Source organism: Myxine glutinosa, chromosome 2 (assembly GCF_964187855.1).
Source record: "Myxine glutinosa chromosome 2, kmMyxGlut1.1, whole genome shotgun sequence".
Lineage (NCBI taxonomy): Eukaryota > Metazoa > Chordata > Myxini > Myxiniformes > Myxinidae > Myxine > Myxine glutinosa.
The window spans coordinates 189,814,526-189,839,761 of NC_136262.1; the positions used below are offsets into that span (position 1 = coordinate 189,814,526).

A 25,236-nucleotide genomic window follows, 5' to 3' on the forward strand; every position below is an offset into this window, starting at 1 on the left:
TAGTGAAATTGAAATTGATGAACTAGAGTATCTAAACTTTCTGGCTAATACATAGACGCTTTACTTTAAGTAAAGTTATATACATAAAACGTGTTGAAAAGCTCAAAGGTGCTATTTTCTGGCTTTCTGGGCCCTGTGCTATTTCTGGTCTTCATCAATGATCTCTCTGACTCTCTTGAAAATCCTCTCTATCTCTTTGCTGATGACTCTACTCTATGTCGCTCCATTCCTCATCCCTCAGATCAGCAGTCTGCAGCCTCCTCACTCTCTGCAGACCTGGACAAAATCACAGACTGGGCAAACAAATGGAACATGTCTTTCAATCCTGATAAATCTCACACTCTTACGATGTCTCTCCGAAAGGACCGACTGGACAACCCTCCCATCTACTTTCTCAACAATCCTCTCCAAGAAGTTCTGTCGCTCAAGCTTTTGGGTCTCACTATCTGCCATGATCTTTCTTGGGAAAACCACATTTCCAAGCTCGCCTCCAAAGCCAGTCGCCGACTGGGCATCCTCCGTCGTGCGAAGTCCTTCCTTGGCACACCTGAGCTCCTCACCACATACAAGGCTTTCATCCGCAGCTCAATGGAATACTGTTCCCCCCTCTGGGCTGGTGCTCCTGCCTCACACCTTGCTCGGCTTCACGCTGTTGAGGCCAAAGCTTTCAGAATCATTGGAATCTCCTGCGATGTAGTCAACTCCGAGGGCCTTTCACTCACTCACCGCAGGCAGGTTGGTGGTCTTTCTGTCTTCTACCGACTCCTCTCTGGCCTTGCTCCCCCAGAGAGGAGTTGGTTTGTCTTTTTTGTGATTATTGTTAGCTCTTTCACGAGCCTCGATCTTGTATACAAAAAAATAAAAAAAAATAAAATAAAAAAAAATAAAATAAAATAAAAAAAAAAGAAAAAAAAAAAAAAAAAAAAAAGGTGTTTTACTTTAAGTAAAGTTATATACATAAAACGAGTTGAAAAGCTCAAAGGTGTTTTACTTTAAGTAAAGTTATATGCATAAAACGAGTTGAAAAGCTCAAAGGTGTTTTACTTTAAGTAAAGTTATATACATAAAACGAGTTGAAAAGCTCAAAGGTGTTTTACTTTAAGTAAAGTTATATACATAAAACGAGTTGAAAAGCTCAAAGGTGTTTTACTTTAAGTAAAGTTATATACATAAAACGAGTTGAAAAGCTCAAAGGTGTTTTACTTTAAGTAAAGTTATATACATAAAACGAGTTGAAAAGCTCAAAGGTATTTTACTTTAAGTAAAGTTATATACATAAAACGAGTTGAAAAACTCAAAGGTGTTTTACTTTAAGTAAAGTTATATACATAAAACGAGTTGAAAAGCTCAAAGGTGTTTACTTTAAGCACAGTTTCATCTTTTAAAAAGCCTCTAAAAAAGGCACTTTGTTTTAAGTATAATTTTACTATATAAATAAATATGATCAAAGCAACGTATTGCGATGTTTGTGAACAAGAATATAAACAATACAAAAGACACCTTAAAACTAACAAACACACATTTAATCTACTTCACCTACTATCTCCTATTCAGAAGGAAACAAAACACTGTTCTGCATGTAATAAAAATATCCTCAAGAAAGGCTTCGAAATACATCTTAAAACAATTCTACATTTATCAAATTTTATCACAACTAAAAACTCTGATGGCGCATTCAAAGAACATATTAAAATAAGAGTCTTTAACTTCAAACCTCCTGAACCAGAGTCTATAGTTGATGCTGTAGAAAGAGTTAAACCTGTTGTTCAAACGTTGATTGAAAAAACACTAAAAGAAATGAAACCACTTAAATTTTATATGGGAGTAAAATTAGAAATGACAAAGGACGAAGGAGTTATAGATACACCATACATGAGAACTGAGCCACACTTTATATCTTCATATCAAGATTTTAAAACATCAGGAGTCTATGATGAACTTATTAAACAAGAGCAAGATGTGGATAATTCAATCGTAGGAAGTGGATTCAATATAGGAAAAATTATTTACATAGACATTCATATTCTTAAATCAGATCCTCTAAAAGCTTCTTCCTACATTGATTTACCCAGTGTTATCAAAAATAGAAAAGCAGTTATCAATATCAAAAATAAAGACAATAAATGTTTTCTCTGGTCTATTCTAGCACACTTACATCCTCCACATTTTCATGATGAAAGAGTATCTCATTATAAAAAATATGAGAATACATTAAATACGAAAGATCTAAAGTTTCCGATGGCTTTAAATGATATTCCTAAATTTGAAAAGATAAATAATTTATCAGTTAATGTTTATGGTCTAACAGAAACAAACAGCATTCAGGTTTTAAAGCTTTCTGACAATTGTAAACAAACTCATATTAATCTTCTATATTTTAATTCAGAGGAAAATTCACATTATACATACATTAAAGATATTGCTAAATTAATAAAACCACAAGTATGTAAAAGAACAAATAAAATATATATTTGTTTGCGTTGTCTTAACTTCTTCCATACACAAGAAAGATTAGATAAACATTCAAATTATTGTGGTGAACATAAATCAACGGTAATCAATATGCCTAAAGAAGGCTCAAATATCACATTCAAAGATGAAAAGAAAAAGATCAAACATCCATTTGTTATATATGCTGATTTTGAAAGTATTCTAGAAAAAATAGATACTGCTTCTCCAGATCCAAAAGATTCATACACAAATAAATATCAAAAACATACTCCTTGCGGTTTTTGTTATTATATCAAATCATCCGTTGGTGATAAATATAACAAGTTAGAGGAGTATAGAGGCTCAAATACCCCAGAGGAGTTTGTGAAACGACTAGAAAAAGACTGTGTCCGATTAACCAAGATAATGAGAGAAACTAATAAACCAATGTCTTTGACGAGTGAACAGAAAAGGGAATTTAGAAAAAACAATGTTTGTCATATTTGTGAGGAAAAAATTGGTGAAGGTCTAAAGGTTAGAGATCATTGTCATCTCACTGGTAAATATAGAGGTCCAGCTCATCAAAGTTGTAATATTAATTATCAACTCCCCTCTTTCATTCCTGTCTTTCTTCATAACAATGCTCATTATGATACGCATCTATTTATTAATGAACTTTCAAAGACATCTGGACACATTTCAGCAATTCCTAACACAGATCAGAAATACATTTCATTCACAAAAACAATTCACACATCTCCTATTACTCATATCAGATTTCTTGATACATTTAAATTCATGGCAAGTCCATTGGCTAACTTGGTTCAAAATCTAAAAGAGTTTCCATGTCTTTCAGAGTATTTTTCAGATAAAGATTTTCTAACACAAAAGGGAATTTACCCCTATGACTATGTGGACTCATTTGAGAGATTCAATGAAACACAACTTCCTTTAAAAGAAAATTTCGATAACAAATTAAACAACAGTCATATATCTGATAAAGATTATGTACACGCACAAAATGTTTGGGAAAAATATAACATCAAGAATCTTGGTGAGTATCACGATTTGTATCTCAAAACTGATGTGCTTTTATTGGCCGATGTATTTGAAGCCTTTAGATCTGTTTGTCGCACTGGATATGGATTGGATCCTGCTCACTACTACACAGCACCTGGATTGGCTTGGAGCGCGATGTTGAAAATGACAAAACAAGATTTGGATTTGATAACCGATGTCGATATGCTTTTGATGATTGAAAAGGCAAAAAGAGGTGGAATTTCACAAGTATGCTCGAGCAGCTACTCAAAAGCAAATAACAAATATCTTCCAAATTATGATTCAACGAAAGAGAGTTCTTACTTGATGTACTATGACGCAAACAACTTGTATGGCTGGGCAATGTCTCAAGCTCTTCCTTATGGGAAACTAAGATGGGTAAAGGAAAAAGACTACACAAAGGTTTTACAAGATGTATGTATCTCTACACAAAAACAATTGGATGATTCAAAGGTTGGTTATTATTTTGAGGTTGATTTAAAATATCCTGAAGAACTTCATATCAAACATAAAGATCTTCCATTTGCTTGTGAGAAAGAAAGTCCAAAGAAAGAATGGTTGAGTGATTATCAACGATCGTTTGATATAGGTGAATCAACAGAAAAATTACTTACTACATTATATAACAAGAAAAATTATGTACTACACCAAAGAAATTTGCGACAATATTTATCAAAAGGTCTAAGAGTAGAGAAGATCCACAGGGTTCTAAAGTTCAATCAAAGTCATTGGTTAAAGGGGTACATTGATTTTAATACACAAAGAAGAACAGAGTCAAAAACAGATTTTGAGAAAGACTTTTATAAATTAATGAATAATGCGGTCTTTGGTAAGACCATGGAGAATGTGAGGAAAAGACAAAATATCAGACTAGCAACATCTTGGGAACAAGCATCAAAATTAATTAATAGACCGAGTTTTACTAGAGCTGAGGTCTTTACTGAGAACTTTTGTGCGATCCATTTGGTTAAAGAGAGTATTGAAATGGACAAACCTATTTACATTGGAACATCAATTCTTGACTTGTCAAAGTCATTAATGTATGATTACTTTTATATTAATCTAAAATCAAAGTATAAGGATAATGTGTCATTGTTGTATATGGATACTGATAGTTTTATTTTGAAAATTAATACTGATGATGTTTATTCAGATATGAAAAAGGACATTAATATCTATGATACAAGTAATTACAGTCCAGAGAGTGAGTTGTTCTCTTCTAAAAATAAAAAGGTGATTGGAAAGTTCAAGGATGAATTGGGAGGAAATGTTATGAGTGAATTTGTGGGATTGAGGTCGAAGGCTTATGCTTATAAATACATTGTGAATAACGTTGAAAAGACTGATAAGAAGTTAAAAGGTATAAAGAAAAATGTCATTAAAGAAACAATAAACTTTAAGGATTATTATAACTGTTTAACAACAAAGAAAGAAGAGTTTAGAAAGATTAATGGAATAAGAAGTTATAAACATCAATTATATTCAGAAGAGGTGAATAAGAAAGCATTGGGGGCTTTTGATGATAAGAGGTTTATTTTAGAAAATGGAATTGATCGTCTCCCTTATGGTTATATAAGTATATAAGATATATATATATATAAGTGATAAGTTAAAAAGGGGGGTTAGGGATTTTAACGGGCTACCGCCACCTTTTTTACTATTATATAAATGATAGAACCAAGTATCAACCAGACTAAAGAGTGGAGGTGTAATCAACCTTGGTATATAAATGGAAAACATAACGAATGTGAAAAATATCAGATTCAAGAGGTTGAGAGAATCACTGGTCAGAAGGTTCTCAAGACGGATAAACGTATTCATTTGTTAAGTGGGGTAATGGAGGGTGGGAAGAAAAATATATTAGAGTGGAGTGAGAACTTTAATGGTTATCAATCGGATAATAAATATTATAATTTTAAAATGGTATGTGGGAGAGGAGGAGGTCAAACAAGAACCCTCCGTGAAACATACCACTTTATACTTTCACAACAAAAGGTTAAGGAACCTGTATACTTTATAAATATACTTGATGGGGATGAGTTCTATAGGAGAATGGAACTCTTAAAAAAGTTAGAAAGAGATAATATATTTATAGGCTCATTAGCAGAGTGGTCTAAGGAACTACATTAAGGGGGTAGTGGGGGGAATAGGGTAAAAATTACATGGAAGTGAGAATGATCATAGGTTCATAAGGCTAGAAGGATTATAGGTTCATAAAGGAAGAAAATCATAGGTTCATAAGGCTAGAAGGATTATAGGTTCATAAGGTGAGAAGGATTATAGGTTCATAAGGCGAGAAGGATTATAGGTTCATAAGGCGAGAAGGATTATAGGTTCATAGAGGGAGAAATAGAGGTGTTTATGATTTTTTTAAAAACAGGGGGGTAAATGACATTAGATAGGGATTTCCCATGTTAAACGGAGGTGTCCCAGAAGCAACATTTATCATCTACTGCTCGATCATATTTATGCCTGTTGTAGTTAGGGAGTCTGGTTGTTTATTATTGTCATGGGTTGAAAGTTATTTTAGCAGCATTGAAGCTCGCTGCCAAATGTTACAAATACTTTTTTTATTACTAGATTCATCATCATAGTTGAATTGCAATGCTGGAATCCACATCCATGTACACTTGTAGCCTAAGCATCCTCACAGGGGTATAAAGGACCGCTCACAAAATACGTGACCCCCCCCCCCCCCCCACCCCCTTTCCCAAGATGCTTCCCATGACGTGACGCCGTGATTGGGAGCAAAACGGCCTTTTTTTCTCTGCTTCCATTCCGCAATTATTTTTAATCGGTGCCATCCAACAGCTCAGTCAATGAGTTGGTGTCATTGAGTTAGTGTTGTCCTTCAGAGGCGGATTAACATTTTTTGGGGGGGCAAGGGGACAGAAAATATTTAGGCCCAAAACATCCCCCAAAAACATGATTTTATGAAAATGCATTTATACTTGGACTGCATTCAATGTTACACCGACTTAATAAAGCATACATTAGGACTAGTTACATATACTAGGACTAGGTACATCTACTGGGACTAGTTACATCTACTAGGACTAGTTACATCTACTAGGACTGGGTACATATAGTACAACTAATTGCATCTACTATGACAAGGTACATCTACTTGGACTAGGTACATCTATTCGTACTAGGTACATCGGCTAGGAATAGGTACATCTACTGGGACTAGTTACATCTACTAGAAATAGTTACATCTACTAGGACTGGGTACATCTAGTACAACTAATTACATCTACTATGACAAGGTACATCTACTTGGACTAGGTACATCTATTCGTACTCGGTACATCGGCTAGGAATAGGTACATCTACTAGGACTAGGTACATCTACTAGGACTAGGTACATCTACTAGGATTAGGAATAGCTTTTTTTTTTCTTTTTTTTTTGTATACTGAATCGAGGCTCGTGAAAGAGCTAACATTAACTTCACAAACAAATCGACCAGACAAACAAAATACACAAAAAGAGGGAGCGGAAGACAAGATGGGGAGAAAAGGGGAAGCACACACACACAACATCCGAGAGCAGGGAGATGTGTGGAAGGGAGAGGGCCCGGGGGGAGGAGGCGTGGGAAGGGGGTGGGGAGGGAGAAGTATAAAGCACAAGGACACCAAGGACTTCCAGGACAAAAGTTGGTATTTCAAAAAGTGGAATTGGGGTGAAATTAGCAGGGGTAGAAAAGATCAAGGTTTTGGATGGGGGAAGATAAGAGATGGTGGTGAACAGCTGTTTTAAAGACCTGGAGGGAGGAGTGGGATTGAAGAGAGTGTGGGAGCTTTTTTCCAGAGGCGGGAGAAAAGAGGAATGAAGGAGTGAAGGTGAGCAGAGGACCCTTTTGAGCTGATTGGTAATGAACACACCCCAGATACGATAGATAGACCGAGGACCCTTTTCTTATTCTGCCGCTTGTGGAATGAAAAAAGGTAATTTCGGGTGATTTTCAACCCTTTTCGTCTTTTGTTACCTCCGCGACCGAAGGTGGATGGATGGAGGTTATGTTTTCACCCCTGTCTGTTTGTTTGTGAACAAGATATTTCACCATTGATAGGCCAAAAACGATATATATATCATAAAATTTCAAAACGTTATGAACGATTCGGACGAAACTTGGTGTGTGAATAGGACGAAGTGATTCAATTTCGGTGAACATCTGGATCCGGATACGATAATTTAAAAACATTTGTAAGTGATTCTTCACCATTGAGAGATCAGTGAAAAACGATATATAGCACCATATTTCCAAATTTTGTGGACGAATTCGGACAAAACTTAGTGGATGGGATTTTGTGTATGACAAGGAATAATTGATTATAGTATGGTGAAGATTCGAATCTGGATCAGAGACTTTTTTAAAGTGATTATTCACCATTGAGTACCAGTTCACTGGCAGTTGAGTACCAGTTCGTAAAAAGGCGACAAATAGGGTTGCCGGCAGGAAGGGCATCCGGCTGTAAAACATTGCTTCAAAAAGGGGACCAAAAAACAACAACAACCACGGTCCCCGAAAAAGGCCAACCCCCGCTTCGCGGGGAAAAATGGCCTCTAAACGGTGGTTTTATTCACCATTGAGATAGAGCTAAAGCCGATATATAGCACGATATCTTAAAAAGTTATGGATGGATTTGGACGAAACCTGGTGGATAGGTTGGGTGTGTGATGAGGAAGAATCGATTCGATTTCTGTGAATATCCAAATCTGGGAATATCATAATCTGGGAATTTTTTTTTAATTTTGAAAGTCATTCTTCACCATTGATAGATGGGGCCAAAACAATATATAGCACGATTTTTCATAACGTTGTGGACGGATTCGGACAAAATTTGGTGGAGAGGTTCAGTTCGGTGTGTGATAAGGATGAAATGATTAGATTTTGGTGAATATCTGGATCCAGGTCCCGATAAGAGAATTTTTGATTTTGTTAAGTGATTCTTCACCATTCATGGAGATGCCCGACATGGAGATCGGTTTCTGAGGTTTGGGACATGGAATGTAGGGACAATGACAGGGAGATCAGGAGAAGTGGTGGAAGTATTGCTCAGAAGAAGAGTGGACATATGTTGTGTGCAGGAGACGAGATGGAAGGGAAGTGGTGTGAGAATGGTGAAGGGTAGGCAGGGACAGAAATACAAGTTTGTGTGGCAAGGGTGCCCGGAGGGCGTGAATGGTGTTGGTGTCCTGTTTTCTGAGGAGTTTAAAGACAGTGTGGTGAGTGTGACTCGAGTGAGTGAAAGGTTGATGATGGTGAAAATGATGATTGGAAAGCTCTTGGTGAACATCATCTCCGGGATATGCTCCGCAGGTTGGTCGGAGCGATGAAGAGAAGGACAAGTTCTGGTGTGCAATAGAGAAGCTGATGGAAAACGTGAAAGATGAGGAAGTTTTTGTGGTAGGAGGAGACCTAAATAGACATGTGGGAAGGAGTATGGACGGTTTTGAGGGAGTTCATGGGGGTTACGGATATGGTGTGAGAAATGGAGAAGGTGAAAGGATTTTGGAGTTTCCTGATGGAGCTGATTTGTTGATTTGTAATACTCAGTTCCAGAAAGAGGATAATAAGCTTGTTACATACACGTCAGGTGAGTCGACGACAACCGTTGACTACCTGCTGGTGCGTAGGCGAGATAGGGGGCACCTCCGGGACACAAAGGTGATCCCGGGGGAGGAGGCTGTTTCACAGCATCACTTGGTTGTCTGCGACATAAGGGTGAAAGGTGCGAGGAGAGCTCGGCGGGTGAAGTACCAACCGAGAATGAAGGTGTGGATGTTGAAAGAGGTGACAGTGAGGGAGGCATTGAAAGAGAGGTTGAGTATGGTGGAGGATGATGTGGTTGAGCTTGAAAGTGGTTGGATGTCAATGAAAGATAGTCTGTTGGGAGCTGTCGGTGAGGTATGTGGATGGACAAAAGTACCACCGAGGCACTCGGAAACATGGTGGTGGGATGATGAAGTTGGAAAGAAGATTGACGAGAAGAGGAAGAAGGTCAAGGAGTGGCAGAAGGCGAAGGGTATGGGGGCAGAAAAGGCAGAGCTTGAAAGTTATAAGGCAGCCAAGAAGGCTGCAAAGAAAGACGTAGCAAAGGCGCAGGAGGCATGCAGGAATATTGTTCGGAGAACGCTTGGATTTGGAAGAGGGCCAGAGAGCAGTATTCGGGATTGCAAAGCAGATAGTGAAAGAGAGGTGTGATGTGATGGGGGTGAGTTGCTTGAAGGATGAAGTGGGACAAATCGTTGTGGACCCAGATGGAATTAAAGGAAGATGGAAGAGATATATGGAAATACTGTTGAATGCAGAGAATGAATGGGATGGCAACATAGAGAGTAACCCAGTTTTAGGACCGGCATAGAAGATAACCGAGAAGGAAGTTGAGGAAGCGATAAAAGCAATGAAGAGTAGAAAAGCGGGAGGGCCGACGGGAGTTGTGGGAGATATGTTGAAGGCAGCGGGAAATTGGGGTGTGAAGAGAATGACAGAGATCTGCAATCTGGTGGTGAAAGAAGGCCGCATTCCAGTGGATTGGGAACTGAGTACCCTCGTCCCTCTATACAAGGGGAAAGGTGACCCTCTGGACTGTGGCTCGTATCGAGCGATAAATTTATTGGAGCATGGAATGAAGGTATTGGAAAGGGTGTTGTAGAGGAGGATGAGGAAGAAAGTGAAGATTGACGAAATGCAGTTTGGATTTATGCCAGGAAGAGGAACGACAGACGCGCTTTTTATTGTGAGGCAGTTGCAGGAGAAGTATATGGAGAAGTGGAAGAAGTCGTTTCTTGGGTTTGTTGATCTGGAGAAAGAATTTGATTCGGTTCCATGTGAAGTAGTGACATGGGCATTGAGGAAGTTGGGAGTGGAGGAATGGTTGATCAGAGTAGTGATGGCAATGTACAAAAGAGCGCGCACAGCTGTAAGGACGAAGGACGGGAACAGTGGTGAGTTTGAGGTGAAGGTGGGAGTGCATCAGGGGTCGGTACTAAGTCCACTACTATTTGTAGCTGTGATGGAGGTACTGGCTCAGAACGTAAAGGAGGGTTTACCGTTGGAGTTGTTGTATGCAGATGATCTGGTGTTGATTGCAGAAAGTATGGATGGTCTGAAGGAGAAGATGAACAAGTGGAAGGAATGTATGGAGACAAAAGGTCTGAAGGTGAATATCGGAAAAACGAAGGTGATGGCAAGTGGTAAAGCATGTGGTGAGGTCGAAAGAACTGGGAAGTGGCCGTGTGCTGTGTGCAGGAAGGGTGTCGGAGTGAACTCCATTTAACGTACAATGTGCGATGAGTGGGTTCATCAAAAATGTAGTGGTTTGAGAGGGTCATTAACCAGTGTGGCAGCTACATTCAAGTGTAAGGTGTGCACAGAGGGAGCTGCAGATGGAGGAAATGTTGAGTTGGATCTTGGAGATGGCGTGAAGCTGGAAGGTGTGAAAACATTTTGTTACCTAGGAGACATGCTGAATGGAGAAGGTGGATCAGACTCGGCAACGGTTGCTCGAGTGAGATGTGCATGGAAGAAGTTTCGGGAACTGAGTGGTGTGCTGATGAGGAGGGGAGTGTTGTTGAAGCTGAAGGGAAAGGTGTATGCTGCATGTGTGAGAAGTGTTATGATTTATGGGAGTGAGACATGGGTAATGAACATAGAGCAGCAACGAAGGCTGGAAAGGGTGGAAATGCGAATGGTTCAGTGGATGTGTGGAGTATCGTTGAGAGAGAGGAAGACAAATGATGAATTGCGAAAGATGATGGGAATAGAGCCTGTGATGGATGCTGTGAAGAGAAACAGTTTGAGATGGTTTGGTCATGTGTTGAGGAAGGATGAAAGTGACTGGTTGAGAAGAGTGATGGAAATGAATTTAGAAGGAAGTAGAGGACGGGGAAGACCGAGAAAGACTTGGCTAAAGATGGCCGAAGAAGAAATGCGGGCAAGGGGGTTAACAAGGGGAAATGCAGAAAATAGGGGAAAATGGAGAACATTGTCTTGGGGACCGCAAGGCTGACCCCTGCTCTTGCAGGGAAAATGGCCTTAAAATGCCTGTTGTTGTTTGTTGTTGTTGTTGTATTCTTCACCATTCAGTGATTACAGGGTTAAAACCGATATAGAGCACGATACTTCAAAACGTTGTGGACGGATTCGGATGAAACTTTGGTGGATAGGTTGGGTGTGTGACACGTCCGAAATTATTAGATTTTGGTGAAGATCCGGATCCAGGTAGAATTGTAATTTTTAAGTGATTCTTCACCATTGAGTGATTATAGGGTTAAAACAGATAATTCCAACGCACATCTACTTTGACTAGGCACATCCATTTTAGGTCTGCTAGCATACAGGTTGTAGGCATAATATATATAACCACCTTTAGAGGCCATTTTTCCCCGCAAAGCGGGGGTTGGCCTTTTTCGGGAACCGTGGTTGTTGTTGTTTTTCGGTCCCCTATTTGAAGCGATGTTTTACGGCCGGATGCCCTTCCTGACGCCAACCCTTTTTGCCGCCTTTAACGACAAACAGGGAATTACCAGTGAACTGGTACTCAATTAGCCGACCTCGGAAGGATGACAGGCTGAGTCAACCCCCCTGGCGTTAATTCAGCGATCGACTGGGATTCGAACCCAGGATCCTAGGATCCTAAGCCGGCACCCTAGCTGCTAGCCCAACACCAGGGCTCTGGGCATGATATTTGATATCAGGCATGATATTTCAAAAAGTTGTGGATGAGTTGGTTAGATGACAAGAACAAACTGATTCGATTTTGGCTCAGGTCTGAATCCAGATCTGACCTATCAATGGGATACAAAACGTAAACTGTTCATCCTGCCGGAGGTATGCTCTCTACCGAGTGTCGTTCTAGTTTAGCTATGTTTTGCTTTTCAACACCCGCTGGGGTAGTTTTGTTTCACCCTTTGGATGGGTGTTCTGATTTTATAAACCACAACATTCCACCGTGCTCACGCGTTAATCCATTTACTAATGAGGGATTGTTTTGTGATCATATAATAAATTATAGTGTGGATTTGCTCCACAATATCTCAATATGTGTTAACATTAGGAATTGCACATTTTATTGTGATTGTTGTTGCATTTGTATACATTAAACATATAGTTATTATTCCACTTTACCTGCTTTCTGTACTAATACCAACTTCACCCCATAATTTTCTCATGGTCATGTGTAGTGAAACATCAAGGAAACATTTGAATCGACTCATTAGGTGACAATGCTTTCTTTCCTCAAGATGGAGCATTCCCTTTGCACTGTGTTTATCACCATTCACAAAGTGATATGTTTTGTCGACAAAGTGAGTCCGCACCCTTGGTCTCGTCTCGAAAGATTATGAACCATGATCGGTCTCTCGTTATCTCTCATTATTTCAGGGCCCCATGCAATTGCATGGGTTGTATGACTCTCACGATGCCTCTGCCCGGGGCCCTCATTGAGTTTGGGGGGCCCTGGGCACGTGCCCGTGTGTTAATTCGCAACTGTCCTTCAGCTCCCTCCAAATTTTACAAACTTCTCATTGAACTTCCTGCTTTCTTTTTTTTGGAAACGCCCTCTTGCAGCCTCAAATTGATTATTTAAACTGCCATTATTGGAATAATTTGAGCGAAAGCAAGGTGTTGACATCTTATAATTGACACATCTAAATCACATCTAACATGACACATCTAAATTGACACATCTTATAATTGCATGGGGCCCGAAGTGAAGGGAAATCCAAGATTGCTGTAACATGAAGATGGTATTGTGTGACTGTGGCACGAATACCCAACCACCCTCCCCTTGCCCCCCCCCCCTCCCAATCGTGATGCTCTTTGATGCCTCAAAAAACACCCCCACCTCCATATATTTGATTGGTATATTATTTTATATTCGTATATTCAATTAGGAAAATGGTAAATTGTATTGAATGTAATCGATGTGGAGTGTCCTGATATTCTGTTTTTGCAGGAACATGAATATGGAGCAAGGGGCTGCAGGACAGGCCAGTTACCCCCAGAGCCATCCAATATACCCCCATCTGCCACACCAGCAGCATGGCGCACTTCGGCTTCACCACTTCGCTTTGCCTGTGGTCAGTGGTGTAGTGCCAAATTTTGAGGTACCAGAGCCCTGCAAAAATGTCGGCCGTGTCATAGCCAGATCTAATCTACTGTTGCATCAAGTTTTAACATGATTCTAACCATTTGAGTCCCCAACAAGAGTGGTAAATTAAATATGCACATTTTACTATGATGAACAAAAGACCAACACAAACCCACCAGAATCCACTTCTTTTTTTTCTTTTCTTTTTTGTCGCCATTTTTTTTTTGACAAAACGATGTATTTTAAGAAATAAAGATAAGTTTTTGTTTTTTTCAATGTTTTATTTAGTACCGTGTGGTAAGGGCTGGTAGGATGACCTAGTGGTACACACATTCACCTCTAAACTGTCTCGCCCACGGATGTACGTTAAGCTGGGTGTCCAGTCTGCTTGCATTATTTATTCAGTTGGTTTCTTTCACATTTGTTTGTGCCTTTCTTGGAATTCATGAAAGAAGATAAAGCTTTGGGGCCGGATAAACATCCGAGAGCATTGACGATGTCAGAGCAGATAAGCATGATGTTAATATACAGTATATAACGTCATGATTATCTGCTCTGCCAACATGGGTCCATGTCATTGATCTATTATAGGCATACCTTTGCTCATACAAGCCATTTCTCAAGAACAGTCACATCACTGATCCACCCAGACTTCTTCAGGTTATCGGCATCCAGAGTTTTCCATGCCTTCACATATTCCAGGGTGTAAATACTTTTTGTAAACACAAGATAATTCACTAAATCTGGATATCAAATGGTTGGAAAGTTCATCTCGCTTCTGGGCCTTGCTGTATTCGGCAATTGATGTGCGGGTCTGTGTTGCCTATATGTGTTGTGTTGCTAAAATATTGTTATGCCAGGCAACAATACAAAGCAAAACATGGGGATGGGGGTCAAACACTGATCTGCCATCTGAGCTCTCTGGGCGACCCTCACTGAGCATGCAATTTTCCCACACATATGATTGCCACTCTCTTTCCATCAATTGCCACTCTAGCTCAGATGGCAAAGCACTGGTACGGTTTTCCAGAGAACCTGGATTTGATTCCTCATCTGGGCATGTACTTTTCCCACATATATCAATTTAATTATTTAATCCTGTTCATTCATCTAATATATATGTACAGTGCCTTCAGAAAGTATTCACACCGCTCGACTTTTTCACATTTTGTTGTGTTACAGCCTGAATTTAAAATGGATTAAATTGAGATTTCTTTTGTCACTGATCTACACATAATACACCATAATGTCAAATGGATATATATTTTTTTATGTTTACAAATTAATTTAAAATGAAAAGCTGAAATGTCTTCAGTCAATGAGTATTCAAACCCTTTGCTATGACACTCCAAATTGAGCTCAGGTGCATCCAATTTCCTTTGATCATCCAAGAGTCTCTCGGATGATGGAGTCTCTCAGATGATCAAAGGAAATTGGATTTGCCATTATTTGGAGTTTTGGAGTTTATTTTGGAGCTCAATTTGGAGTTTATTTATGATGTCTCTACAACTTTATTGGAGTCCATCTGTGGCCAATCAATTGATTGGACATGATTTGGAAAGAAACACACCGTTCTATATAAGGTCCCACAGTTGACAGTGTATGTCAGAGCAGAAACTCTTCCACGAAGTCCAAGGAACTGTCCGTAGAACTCAGAGATATAATTGTAAGGAGGGATAGATCTGGGGAAGGATATAAAACAATTTCAAGATTGTTGAAAGTTCCCAAGAGTACAGTGAGTTCCATCGTTAGGAAATGGAAAGAATATAGAACTACCCAGACTCTTCCTAGCGCTGGCCATCCGACCAAATTGAGCAACCGGGCAAGAATGACCTTGATCAGGGAGGTGACCAAGAACCCATATACCACTCTGACGGAACTACAGAGTTCCTTGGCTGAGATGGGAGAATCTGCCCAAAGGACAAGTCTATGCAGCATTTCTCAAATCTAGGCTTTATGGGAGAGTGGCCAGACGGAAGCCACTCCTGAGAAAAAGGCACATGACAGCACACCTGGAGTTTGTAAAAATGCACGAGAAAGACTGAGAGCATGGGGCAAAATATTCTGTGGTCTGATGAGATGCAAATTGAATTATTTGGCCTGAATGCAAAGCGCTACATCTGGCGGAAATTGAACACATCTCATCACCCATCTAACACCATCCCAACCATGAAGCAATTGAAGCATGGTGGTGGCAGCATCATGCTGTGGGGATGCTTTCCAGCAGCAGGGACTTGGCAGACTTGTAAGGATAAAGGGAACAATGAATGGAGCCAAATACAGGCAAATCCTTGAGGAGAACCTGCTTCAGAGTGTAAAAGACCTTAGACTGCAGCAAAGATTTACGTTCCAACAGGACAATGACCCCAAGAATACAGCCAAAGCAACACTGGAATGGATTCAGAACAAGAACGTGCAAGTCCTTGAGTGGCCGAGCCAAAACCCAGACTTGAATCCCATTGAGAATCTGTGGAAAGACATGAAGATTGCTGATCACTGACGCTCTCCATCCAACTTGACAAAGCTTGAGCAAACCTGCAAGGAAGAATGGGAGAATCTCCCCAAATTCAGATGTGTAAAGCTGATAGACATACCCAAGAAGACAGATGTGTAAAGCTGATAGACATACCCAAGAATGCTTGTGCCTGTAATCATTGCCAAATGCACTTGAACGAAGTATTGATTCAGGGGGCTGAATAGTTATGTAAATTGGATATTTCTTTGTTTTATTTTCAATAAATTTGTAAAAAAAAATCTAAAAACATGTTTTCACTCTGTCATTATAGGGTATTTTGTCTATTTTGAAATTCAGGCTGTAACACAACAAATGTGGAAAATAGTCAAGGGGTGCGAATACTTTCTGAAAGCACTGTATGCATAGAGAGAAAAATAGAAAGGAAAAGGGAAAAAACAGATTAGGCCAGTTGTTGAATTGAGATTGGATCAAGCGGATTGTTGGTGTGAAAGCACCACATGTGGAGACATCACACTGGGAATAAACGGACTATCCCCACAACACAACCCCTACCCCCTCCCCCCCCCCCCTCACCTCCCAGGGGTGAAAGCACCACATGTGGAGACATCACACTGGGAATAAACGGACTATCCCCACAACACAACCCCTCCCCCCCCCCCCCCCTCACTTCCCACTCCCGATCCTCTGGACAAAGGACCCCTATCCAAATAATGCACCCCTCCTCCATCGCCCCCTCCAATGGATCTACCTATACACAAACGAAATAAGTAACTGTCTGGGTAATTTCTACGTGTTCATGGATATCCTCCCCAGGGTGCATTCTCACAAACGTAATAATATACAGCGTCAATGACTTGTCATAAGTTCTCCTCTTGGAAGTGAATTAAATCCCCAGACCCTCTGGTACCTCAAACTCCCAACCTCGTAGAGTTCTGCTCATTTATTTAACACCTCTCCTGGTGATCTTCACTATAATACTGTCCGTGTTCTGATCACTGTCCAACCACTAACCTTAACCCCCTCCTCCTTTTCCTTCCGTAGGCTTTGCCTGACATGACAGGGTATGCTGCTCATGGTACATTCTTGTCACGTGGCATTCGCAGTCTTTTCTTCAGCACACAGGTTTGATTTTTGTGTTCCGTTGTTCCTTATGCAAAGTGAGAATCACACACTGCCGACTGCCTAAATCTTTCTCATAATGATTACTTCTGACAACAGCATGCCTAGAAATTCTCAGTTGAGCCTCCGAGGGATGCACTTTAGTGGTCTGCTTAGTTCGGAACTTGGCTTTAAAGGCTATTTGACGGTGCAAAATAATGGTGGTGAATAGAGATGGATGCCGATTTGGTATTTTGCTTGGAGAACCAACCGAACCCTGAGAAGTACAGCAGATTTCACCATCAGATACAACTTCTTAACAGGAGAGATCTTATGCTGAGGTTGCCATTTGCAATCCCATTAAATTCTCAGTTGATTAAAACAAAGATCAGCATCAGCTTCAAATATTCTGTAAAGAACTACCATTATCACCTTAGGTTTCCTGTGCTTCAAAGATTGATTACTTTAGTGCACCTAGCTCAATTTCGCCATCAAATGCCCAGCGTTATACCCAGCGTCTCAGGGCCAGCGTTATACCCAGCGTCTCAGGGCCTCATGCGTAGTTTGTTACTGTGATCCAGCATGAAACAAGTCATACAGAAGGCCTCAACATTTTGCCGTGCGCATTATAATTATATTTTACTAGCTGAAGAACCAGCGTTGCCGAGTGGGGATGGAGGGGGGAGGGGTGCAAAGTGTGCTTGGAGGGGAGGAGGACAAATTTACCTGTGCAAAGTGTGCTTTAACCTCAGCGTTGCCCAGGTTAAAAAAAAAGGGATTGTAATACCCATCACCAGGGGGCGCTACACGGTGCACATTCACATAGAGAATTTACGCCCCAGCCCCCCACACCTTGTGTGAGGCCGTGGCCACATAGCCTATGTTACCCCCACACAAAGATGTATTTGTACACAGAGTTTGGAATTTGTAACTTAAGAAATGTGGCCATGCATAGAACACCTACAAACAAAGAGAGAGAGATTTTTTTCCTTTTATAGGAATAGATTTCAAGAAGGCTGTCAAAGTCAGCGAATTTTCTCAGGTATTTATGTGAAGCAGGAAATAAGTTGTCAGTCCTTTGTTCCATCTCGGGTTAACAATAGGCAATCATGATAATTTCACAAGAGCTCATCTGAAGCACACTTTGAATGTATCAAATCTGATGGTATTCAAATTTATCAATCTAATTTGAGCAAGTTTGATTTCACCTTCGGGCTGGCTAGTTGTTGATGGACGTTAAAGATCCCACGGGCGGTTTCCTTCAAGAAGAGTCAGCATGCTATCGCTAGCACCATGAACAAATTACATCTTGTGCACTTAGTCGAGTGACCTGCATCGGAGTGGCGACCAGTCCAGGATTTGATCGAGCCTCAACGTTTCTCGACTAGTCGTGTTATACCCATCAGCATCAAGTCCCTTGAGCTGTTTTCACCCTTGTCTGCCTGTCTCTCGATGAGCAGGATATCTCAAAAAGATGAATTTTGACGGATTCAGATGAAATTTGTAGGATTTTAAGCCTTAATTACATATTACATTGACCTGGCCTCTATTTTATGACAAAATTTGATGCATCTTCCTACTCACTAATTGTGAAATGGTAATGACTTGTGTGATATTTCTCCTTTGGGACATACAATACATTGTTTATCTAAGTGTTTGCCATGACGGATTTATATATTTTTTCCACAGCCTGGCTCGAGCTGCTGTTAATTATGCCACAGCCACAAATAACATGACCAGAAAGATGTGCGTTGTCATATTCCAAAAGGACAGCCTTCCTTTTTTTATGCCTCTGCTGACGAAGTTGCCAGAGGCATTATATTTTTGCGTTGTCCATCCGTCCGTCTTTGCGTCTGTGATAGGTTTTTGTTACCGCAATAACTTAAGACTGAAGGAATTGAAGTCAAACTCGGTACAAGTATGTATAACGATGTAAAGATAAACTGCAACATTATGGGGGCAAGATGTCAAGGGTTAGAGATCCGGTTAGGTAAAAATTATGTTACCACGCTAAACCAAATGCTAACTATTATACAACTTTAATTTACTTTAAGTTAATCTGTTGCAATATTTTTGCTTAACTAAAAAAAACTAACAGGTGGACTGAACATAAAAAAGTGCCATTGGTCTACAATGGTAAAACATATGGTTGCGGTTCTCTACGCCGGCCTTCTTCCCCTTATCAAGGGGGGATTAATCCCCTTGTCTTTACTGGCCTCGCGGAACCGAGACTTATTACGTCCCTCCCGGACACACGCGGAGTAGGGTTTCGGGACTACTTTCTCGCTCGTACCTAAGTACCCGCGCTGCTCTGGGAGCGAGGAAACAAGCCTCGCGCGAACCACGTATGATGTTAGTACGCCGAGCGGATTGCGTACACGTGGTCCGCGCAGTCTTAACTAGTGGAACCCGATTGGCGCGATCTTATTCGTGCCACGCTTAGTCAATGGAGGAAACCACAGGAATGATCGAATCAGAAAGAAAGAACAAGGGTTTAATTATTCCCACACGTATATACAGTTCAAGGACGAAGAGACACAGCGTAATCCTGAAACAGTCTTAACTTATCCCTGGGACAACGGGCCCGTCTCACTCACACTCACACAGGGGATTGCAGATGGGCAGGTGTTCCCCAACGCGTCCAGAGATGGTCCCGGCACGTCCCGCGAAGATGGCGGCAGGCGAAGGCAGGGACTCGTAGTGCGTCTCTCGAACAAGGCAGATGTTGGGGTGAAACGGTAGAGGGCGGACTTTAGCGCGGCTGGTGGTTACTCAGCCTCGTTCACTCGCGCGGCTGAAATGCGCTATTTCGTTATAAACGCGCCTGGCTGCGCCCGCGTATATGTAGCGACCAACTCCTCTTCCTCAATACAATTGGTGTTGGTTAGCGCGCGTTCTCGTGCAATGGTCAAGTTCATCGGGCAGTACAACGCGAGTCCTTTTATCTCTCTCTCTCTCTCTTTTGCAGTAAGTCAAGTCCTCTTAGCCCTCCGATGCAAGTCCTGTCGAGGGCTTTGCGCAGCGGGTTTTATAGCTACGCCCCCCCGAACCTTCTGGAACTCACCAGACTCTTCTCACCACGCCCTCTGACGCCACCACCTCTGAGCTCTGATTGGCGGCTCATGCTTACCGTCATCGCTCTGCCTCGACTCCGCCCCGATCCTCCTCTGCCTCCCTCGTGTTAACCCGCCCAATATGAACCAACGTTAACAAACTGGATTGAGGCTACGGACGTAGGATGATCGGTGGCAGTAGGGCCTATTTCCCTGGCTCCTACTCAACGCAGAATTAACAAAGGAGAGGAACTAAGCTCACAAATACTAAGACATAACTATACTATCGTGAGGCTACATGTTGCTTGTGTGACTAACTATGGGGGACAGACTTTAACCTTTATTACACTCACTTGACAGACTCAAAACCGCAACAATATCTACCATATAAAACAAAATGTGTGTCTGTCCCCCTTCATAAGGGTAGGCTTTAAAGGCTTTAAATAGTGCTTTAGGAGGGATTTGAGTGGGGGGGTTTAAATGGGCAATCTTTGAGCACGACTGTGTGTCCACCGGTTAAAAGACCTAAAAGACTGAGGACCCAAAAGACCCCAAGTACCCCGCAGACCCAACGGACCCCGAACACCCAAAATACCCGGACCCAAAGACCCTGTAGACTGTTAAAGACACAAAAGACCATGAAGACCTCAAGGACACAGAAGACCCCAAGGACTCTGAAGACTCAAAATACCCTGAAGACCCACAATACCCAAATGGCCCTGAAGACCGTTAAAGACCCAAAAGACCCTGAAGGCTCTTAAATACCAAAGAGGCCACAAAAACCCAAAATACACTGAAGACCCCAAAGACTGAAAAGACCCCAAGACCCTTAAATACCCAAAAGACCCCAAAGACCCTTAACTATCCAGAATACCCAAAAGCCCAAAAGACCCATAAAGACCCCAAAGACCCAAAACACTGAAAAGACCCTTAAAGACCCAAAATACCCCAAAGCCCCAAAAAACCCTGAAGATCCAAAGACCCTTAAATACTCAGAAGACCAAAAAGACCCATAAGACCCTTAAATACCTCAAGGACCCAAAATATCCCAAAGACCCTTAAAGAAACAGAAGACGGAAAAGACCCCGAACACCCAAAATACCCCAAAGACCCAAAAAAATCGAAAAGACCCAGAAAACCAAAAGGTCCCTGAAAACCCAAAATACACCAGAGACCCTTAACGACTCCACAGAACAAAACAATCCAAAACTCCAAAAAGACCCTGAGGACCCAGTGGAATCCAAAGACCCAAATTACCCCAAAGACCCAAAATACCCTAAAGACCTAGATGACCAAAAAGAACTGAGGACCCCAAAATGCAGAGGACCCAAAAGACTCAAATGACCTAAAAGACCCAAATGAACCAGAAAACCCCAAGGATGCAAAAGAGCTTGAACACCCAAAAGACCCAAAAAGACCCTTAGGACTCTGAAGACCCAAAAGAAGAGTAATTATGTTTCTTACATTGGAATTGTGGATGGTGGCTTGCAAACCGAGCCTGAAGGTCGGTGTAGGAAGCAGTTTTTTTTGTTTTTTTTATCACAATAAATACGCGGCATAGGGAGGTGAAATTCGCTGAACATGACGTGCAAAGTGCGCAGAGTAAAACGACTGTTCATTTCCGTCTGTAGGATGTCTAATAAATAGAGAAGATGTAAGCACACCTGACACAAGACCCAGGCTTCAGACTTTGGCACGCTCACGTGGCTGCACCATCAAATAGACTGTTCCAACCCATCATTTTTGACGGGTTATATACTAGTATGCATATAAATACCAAGAAATATAAGCTGACCATCTGTACTCTGTGTCATAATCACCTTTTTGTCTTAAATCCACATTTCTTGAGTATAAAGCAATAATAACAAATTTGACTTCACTGTTCCAATACTTGCATATAAATGCAGCCCTGCATATAAATGCATTACGTACATACAATTGCCTTATTACCCTCGCCAGAGGAGAGGGTATTGCATTTGAGCCCGTTTGTCTTTGTTTGTTTGTCCGCACAGAATAAATATTATTTTCTCTGCAACCGTTGGTCCGATTGACAGGAAATTTTCACCAGAGGTGCAACTCCCCATGTGTAATTGCTTAATAATTATGACGTAATAGATCACGTGGTTAGGCCGCCATCTTGGAAAAACCGAAAAACTTTGCACCTCTATATCTCCGAAAGCGCTGAATAGAAAAAATTGAGACATGGCTCATTGCGAAGAACTCTCCATGGGGAATAAAATGTTAATGATGATGTCATATGTGCCTCCATTATGACGTCATAATTCGACAAGTTCAAAACTTCATCCAATCAAGATGAAATTGAGCATAATCGAGGAATAAATTAGTTTAGAAGAAAAAAAATAATGATGTCATCGGTCACGTGGTTTGGCCGCCATATTTGTTTGAACACAAAAGCCTTAACCACTGAAAATACATCCTGTTGAGGGTTTGAAATCTCTGATTGCTCTTTCTTGTTTAATACTAGCTGAATAGCTGTATAGTAGGATTTGCACAAGGACGGTTTCCATTACTGGGACTGTTTTGGTTTGTGAAGATCCCAATTTATTTTGAGGGCATTCGGTGGACTGGTACTCAGGGTGTCTCAAAATAGATGGAACCCATTAACATGATAATAATTTATTACTCAGACAAGAAACTCCAAAAAAGATTACATTTCCTGGAAGCTGATATGATAATTAAAAAACTGAAGATTTGAGGTCTCCAGCTCAAAGGATACATTTATTAGAGCACATGTTCCAAATTACCGCCTTTGCGCCTTAGACACACTTGAAGCCGACGAGTGAAGTTGTCAATCACCCTGACACACTCTTCCTTCCTGATGGCACGAATCTTCTGGGTGATGGCCACTTTCAGTTCAGAAATGGATTGAGGACGATTCTCATACACGTGGTCCTTCAAGAACCCCCAGAGATAAAAATCTGGGGGGTTCAGATCGGGTGAATGCGGAGACCACTCGGGTTCGCGGCGCCTGCTGATCAGCCGATCAGGGAATCGGTGGTCCAGCCACTCAATCGTGACTGCATCAGCCACTGCATCAGTTGCCCCATCTTGTTGGAACCATTGCACATCTCGATTCACGCCACGACGTCTCCCAAGTCCCCTCCAGAACTTGTTGAGCACCACAATGTAACACTCCTTTGTGACAGTGACTGCCTCCTCGTCTGCGTCTTCAAACCAAAACGGTCCGATTATGCCATGTTTTGAGATGGCCACCCAGGCCGTGCATTTCACAGAGTGCAAGGGCCTCTGAAGCACCTCGTCTGGGGCTGTGTGCCCCAGAACACATTGTTCTTGCTATTGACATGCCCACAGAGCAAGAAGTGTGCTTTGTCGCTGAACCAAACATCATCAAGAAAGTCAGGATCCTCTTCGATCTTGTTCTCGAACCACCGGCACATCACAACACGTTTTGCCATGTCAGCTGGTGTGAGTTTATGCTTGATCTGGATCTTGTATGGGTACAGCTGAAGATCCTTGATCAAGATTCTTTGCACTGACGCACGTGAAAGACCCAGCTCTTGGCTACGTCTTCGGATGGACTTTTTTGGGCTCCTTCCGACAGAATGTCTCACCACATTCACATTGTCAGGAGATCTTGCAGTCAGCTTCCTGCCAGAACTGGGTGTTTCTGCCTTCTTGTTGAGGTTGTTTACTGATCCAGTGGCTTGAAATTTGTGTGCCCAACGATAAATTTGGTTTTTCTGGGGATAGTTGTTGAAGTTGAACTTCCTGTGAAATTTTGCTTGCACCGTTTTGAATGATTTCGTCTCCAAATAAGTAGTGACGCAAAATATTTTTTCCTCCTTCGTCCAAGGCATTTTGATTGATAATTATTAGTTGTTATGGTCTCCTCTCTTCAAATCTGAAAAAAAAGAACAAGAACATTAATATTGGCAGAATTATTAGCAGTGACATGGGTTCCATGTATTTTGAGACACCCTGTATCTAATATCGACCAGATCAGGTAGGGCAAGCAGATTGTCGAATCCCAGAAAGTCATTATTGAGGAGCCAGTTGGGTTGTTACAATATGGAAACTATTCTGAGGTCAGCTCGCTTTCCAGAAGCGTAGAATCTCAATTGTTAGTGCTGTCGCCTTCAGCAGACAATGTCCGTGTACTGCGCCTTTGCAGTACCAGTCGTGTCCTCGCCTCTCGGCATGAACTGTGCACCTATGTTAAGGCTTTCTGTATGCCTTGTGTAGCAGTTGTATTTTGAGCGGACACATTCTACCAAGTTTTCTCGTTGTCTCACTTTTGTTTATTATTTTTTCTGGTAGTCAGTAGCCCTACCAATATTAATAGCCGTTGACAGGTCCACAAAGATGACGTTTGGCCCTGCTTGCTTGCGATTTCTCAAGAATGCTGATTTTGGTCAACAATTATTTTTTTTACAATAGTTAATTTATATTGTATACTTTATATATATTGCATACTGTATATGTTGCATACTTTATTAACTGTTGCATATTTTATTTCTGTTGTTACTTTAAGCCTGGTGTTGGCTTAGCGGTTAGGGTGCCGGCTTGGGATCCTAGGATCCTGGGTTCGAATCCCGGTCGATCACTAAATTAACACCAGGACTCAGCCTGTCATCCTTCCGAGGTCGGCAAATTGAGCACAAGCTTGCTGGGATGAATGATCCCGGTGTGTACCCCGGTTTCGAATAGGTACACTGTATCCCTGCGCATCGTAAGAGGCGACTAAGGGTTGGTGTCAGGAAGGGCATCCGGCCATAAAAACATTGCCTCAAACAGGGAACCATGATTGTCATGGGGCCCGCAAGGCTAACCCCTGCTCTAGCGGGGAAAATGGCCTGAAAACGATCATTCATTCATTCATTCATACTTTATCTTGTACAGGCATCCATTATACAGTCACGTGAAAAAGTAAGTACACCCCATGTAAAGTTTTGACTTTTTCAACATATTTCAACATATAGCTGTTTGATCTTCATTTCAACAATATTGATAGATAAGGCCGAAAAAAATATATTGCTGGTC

The 25,236-nt window shown here is 41.3% G+C and overlaps 1 protein-coding gene across 25 annotated transcripts in view; it reads left to right on the forward strand.

Moving 5' to 3' along the window:
- Positions 1-25,236, forward strand: part of LOC137420979 (uncharacterized) — a 136,910-nt gene that overhangs the window by 89,720 nt on the left and 21,954 nt on the right. For 14 of the 25 annotated variants that reach the window (XM_068106556.2, XM_078772110.1, XM_068106557.2 and 11 more), the window contains exons 12-13: positions 13,453-13,576; positions 17,105-17,185. In XM_068106556.2, the coding sequence (XP_067962657.1) occupies positions 13,453-13,576; positions 17,105-17,185 (205 nt within the window). Of the gene's footprint in view, positions 1-13,452; positions 13,604-17,104; positions 17,186-25,236 lie in introns of all 25 variants that reach the window. The other 11 variants (XM_078772102.1, XM_078772103.1, XM_068106550.2 and 8 more) reach the window with 1 other exon arrangement.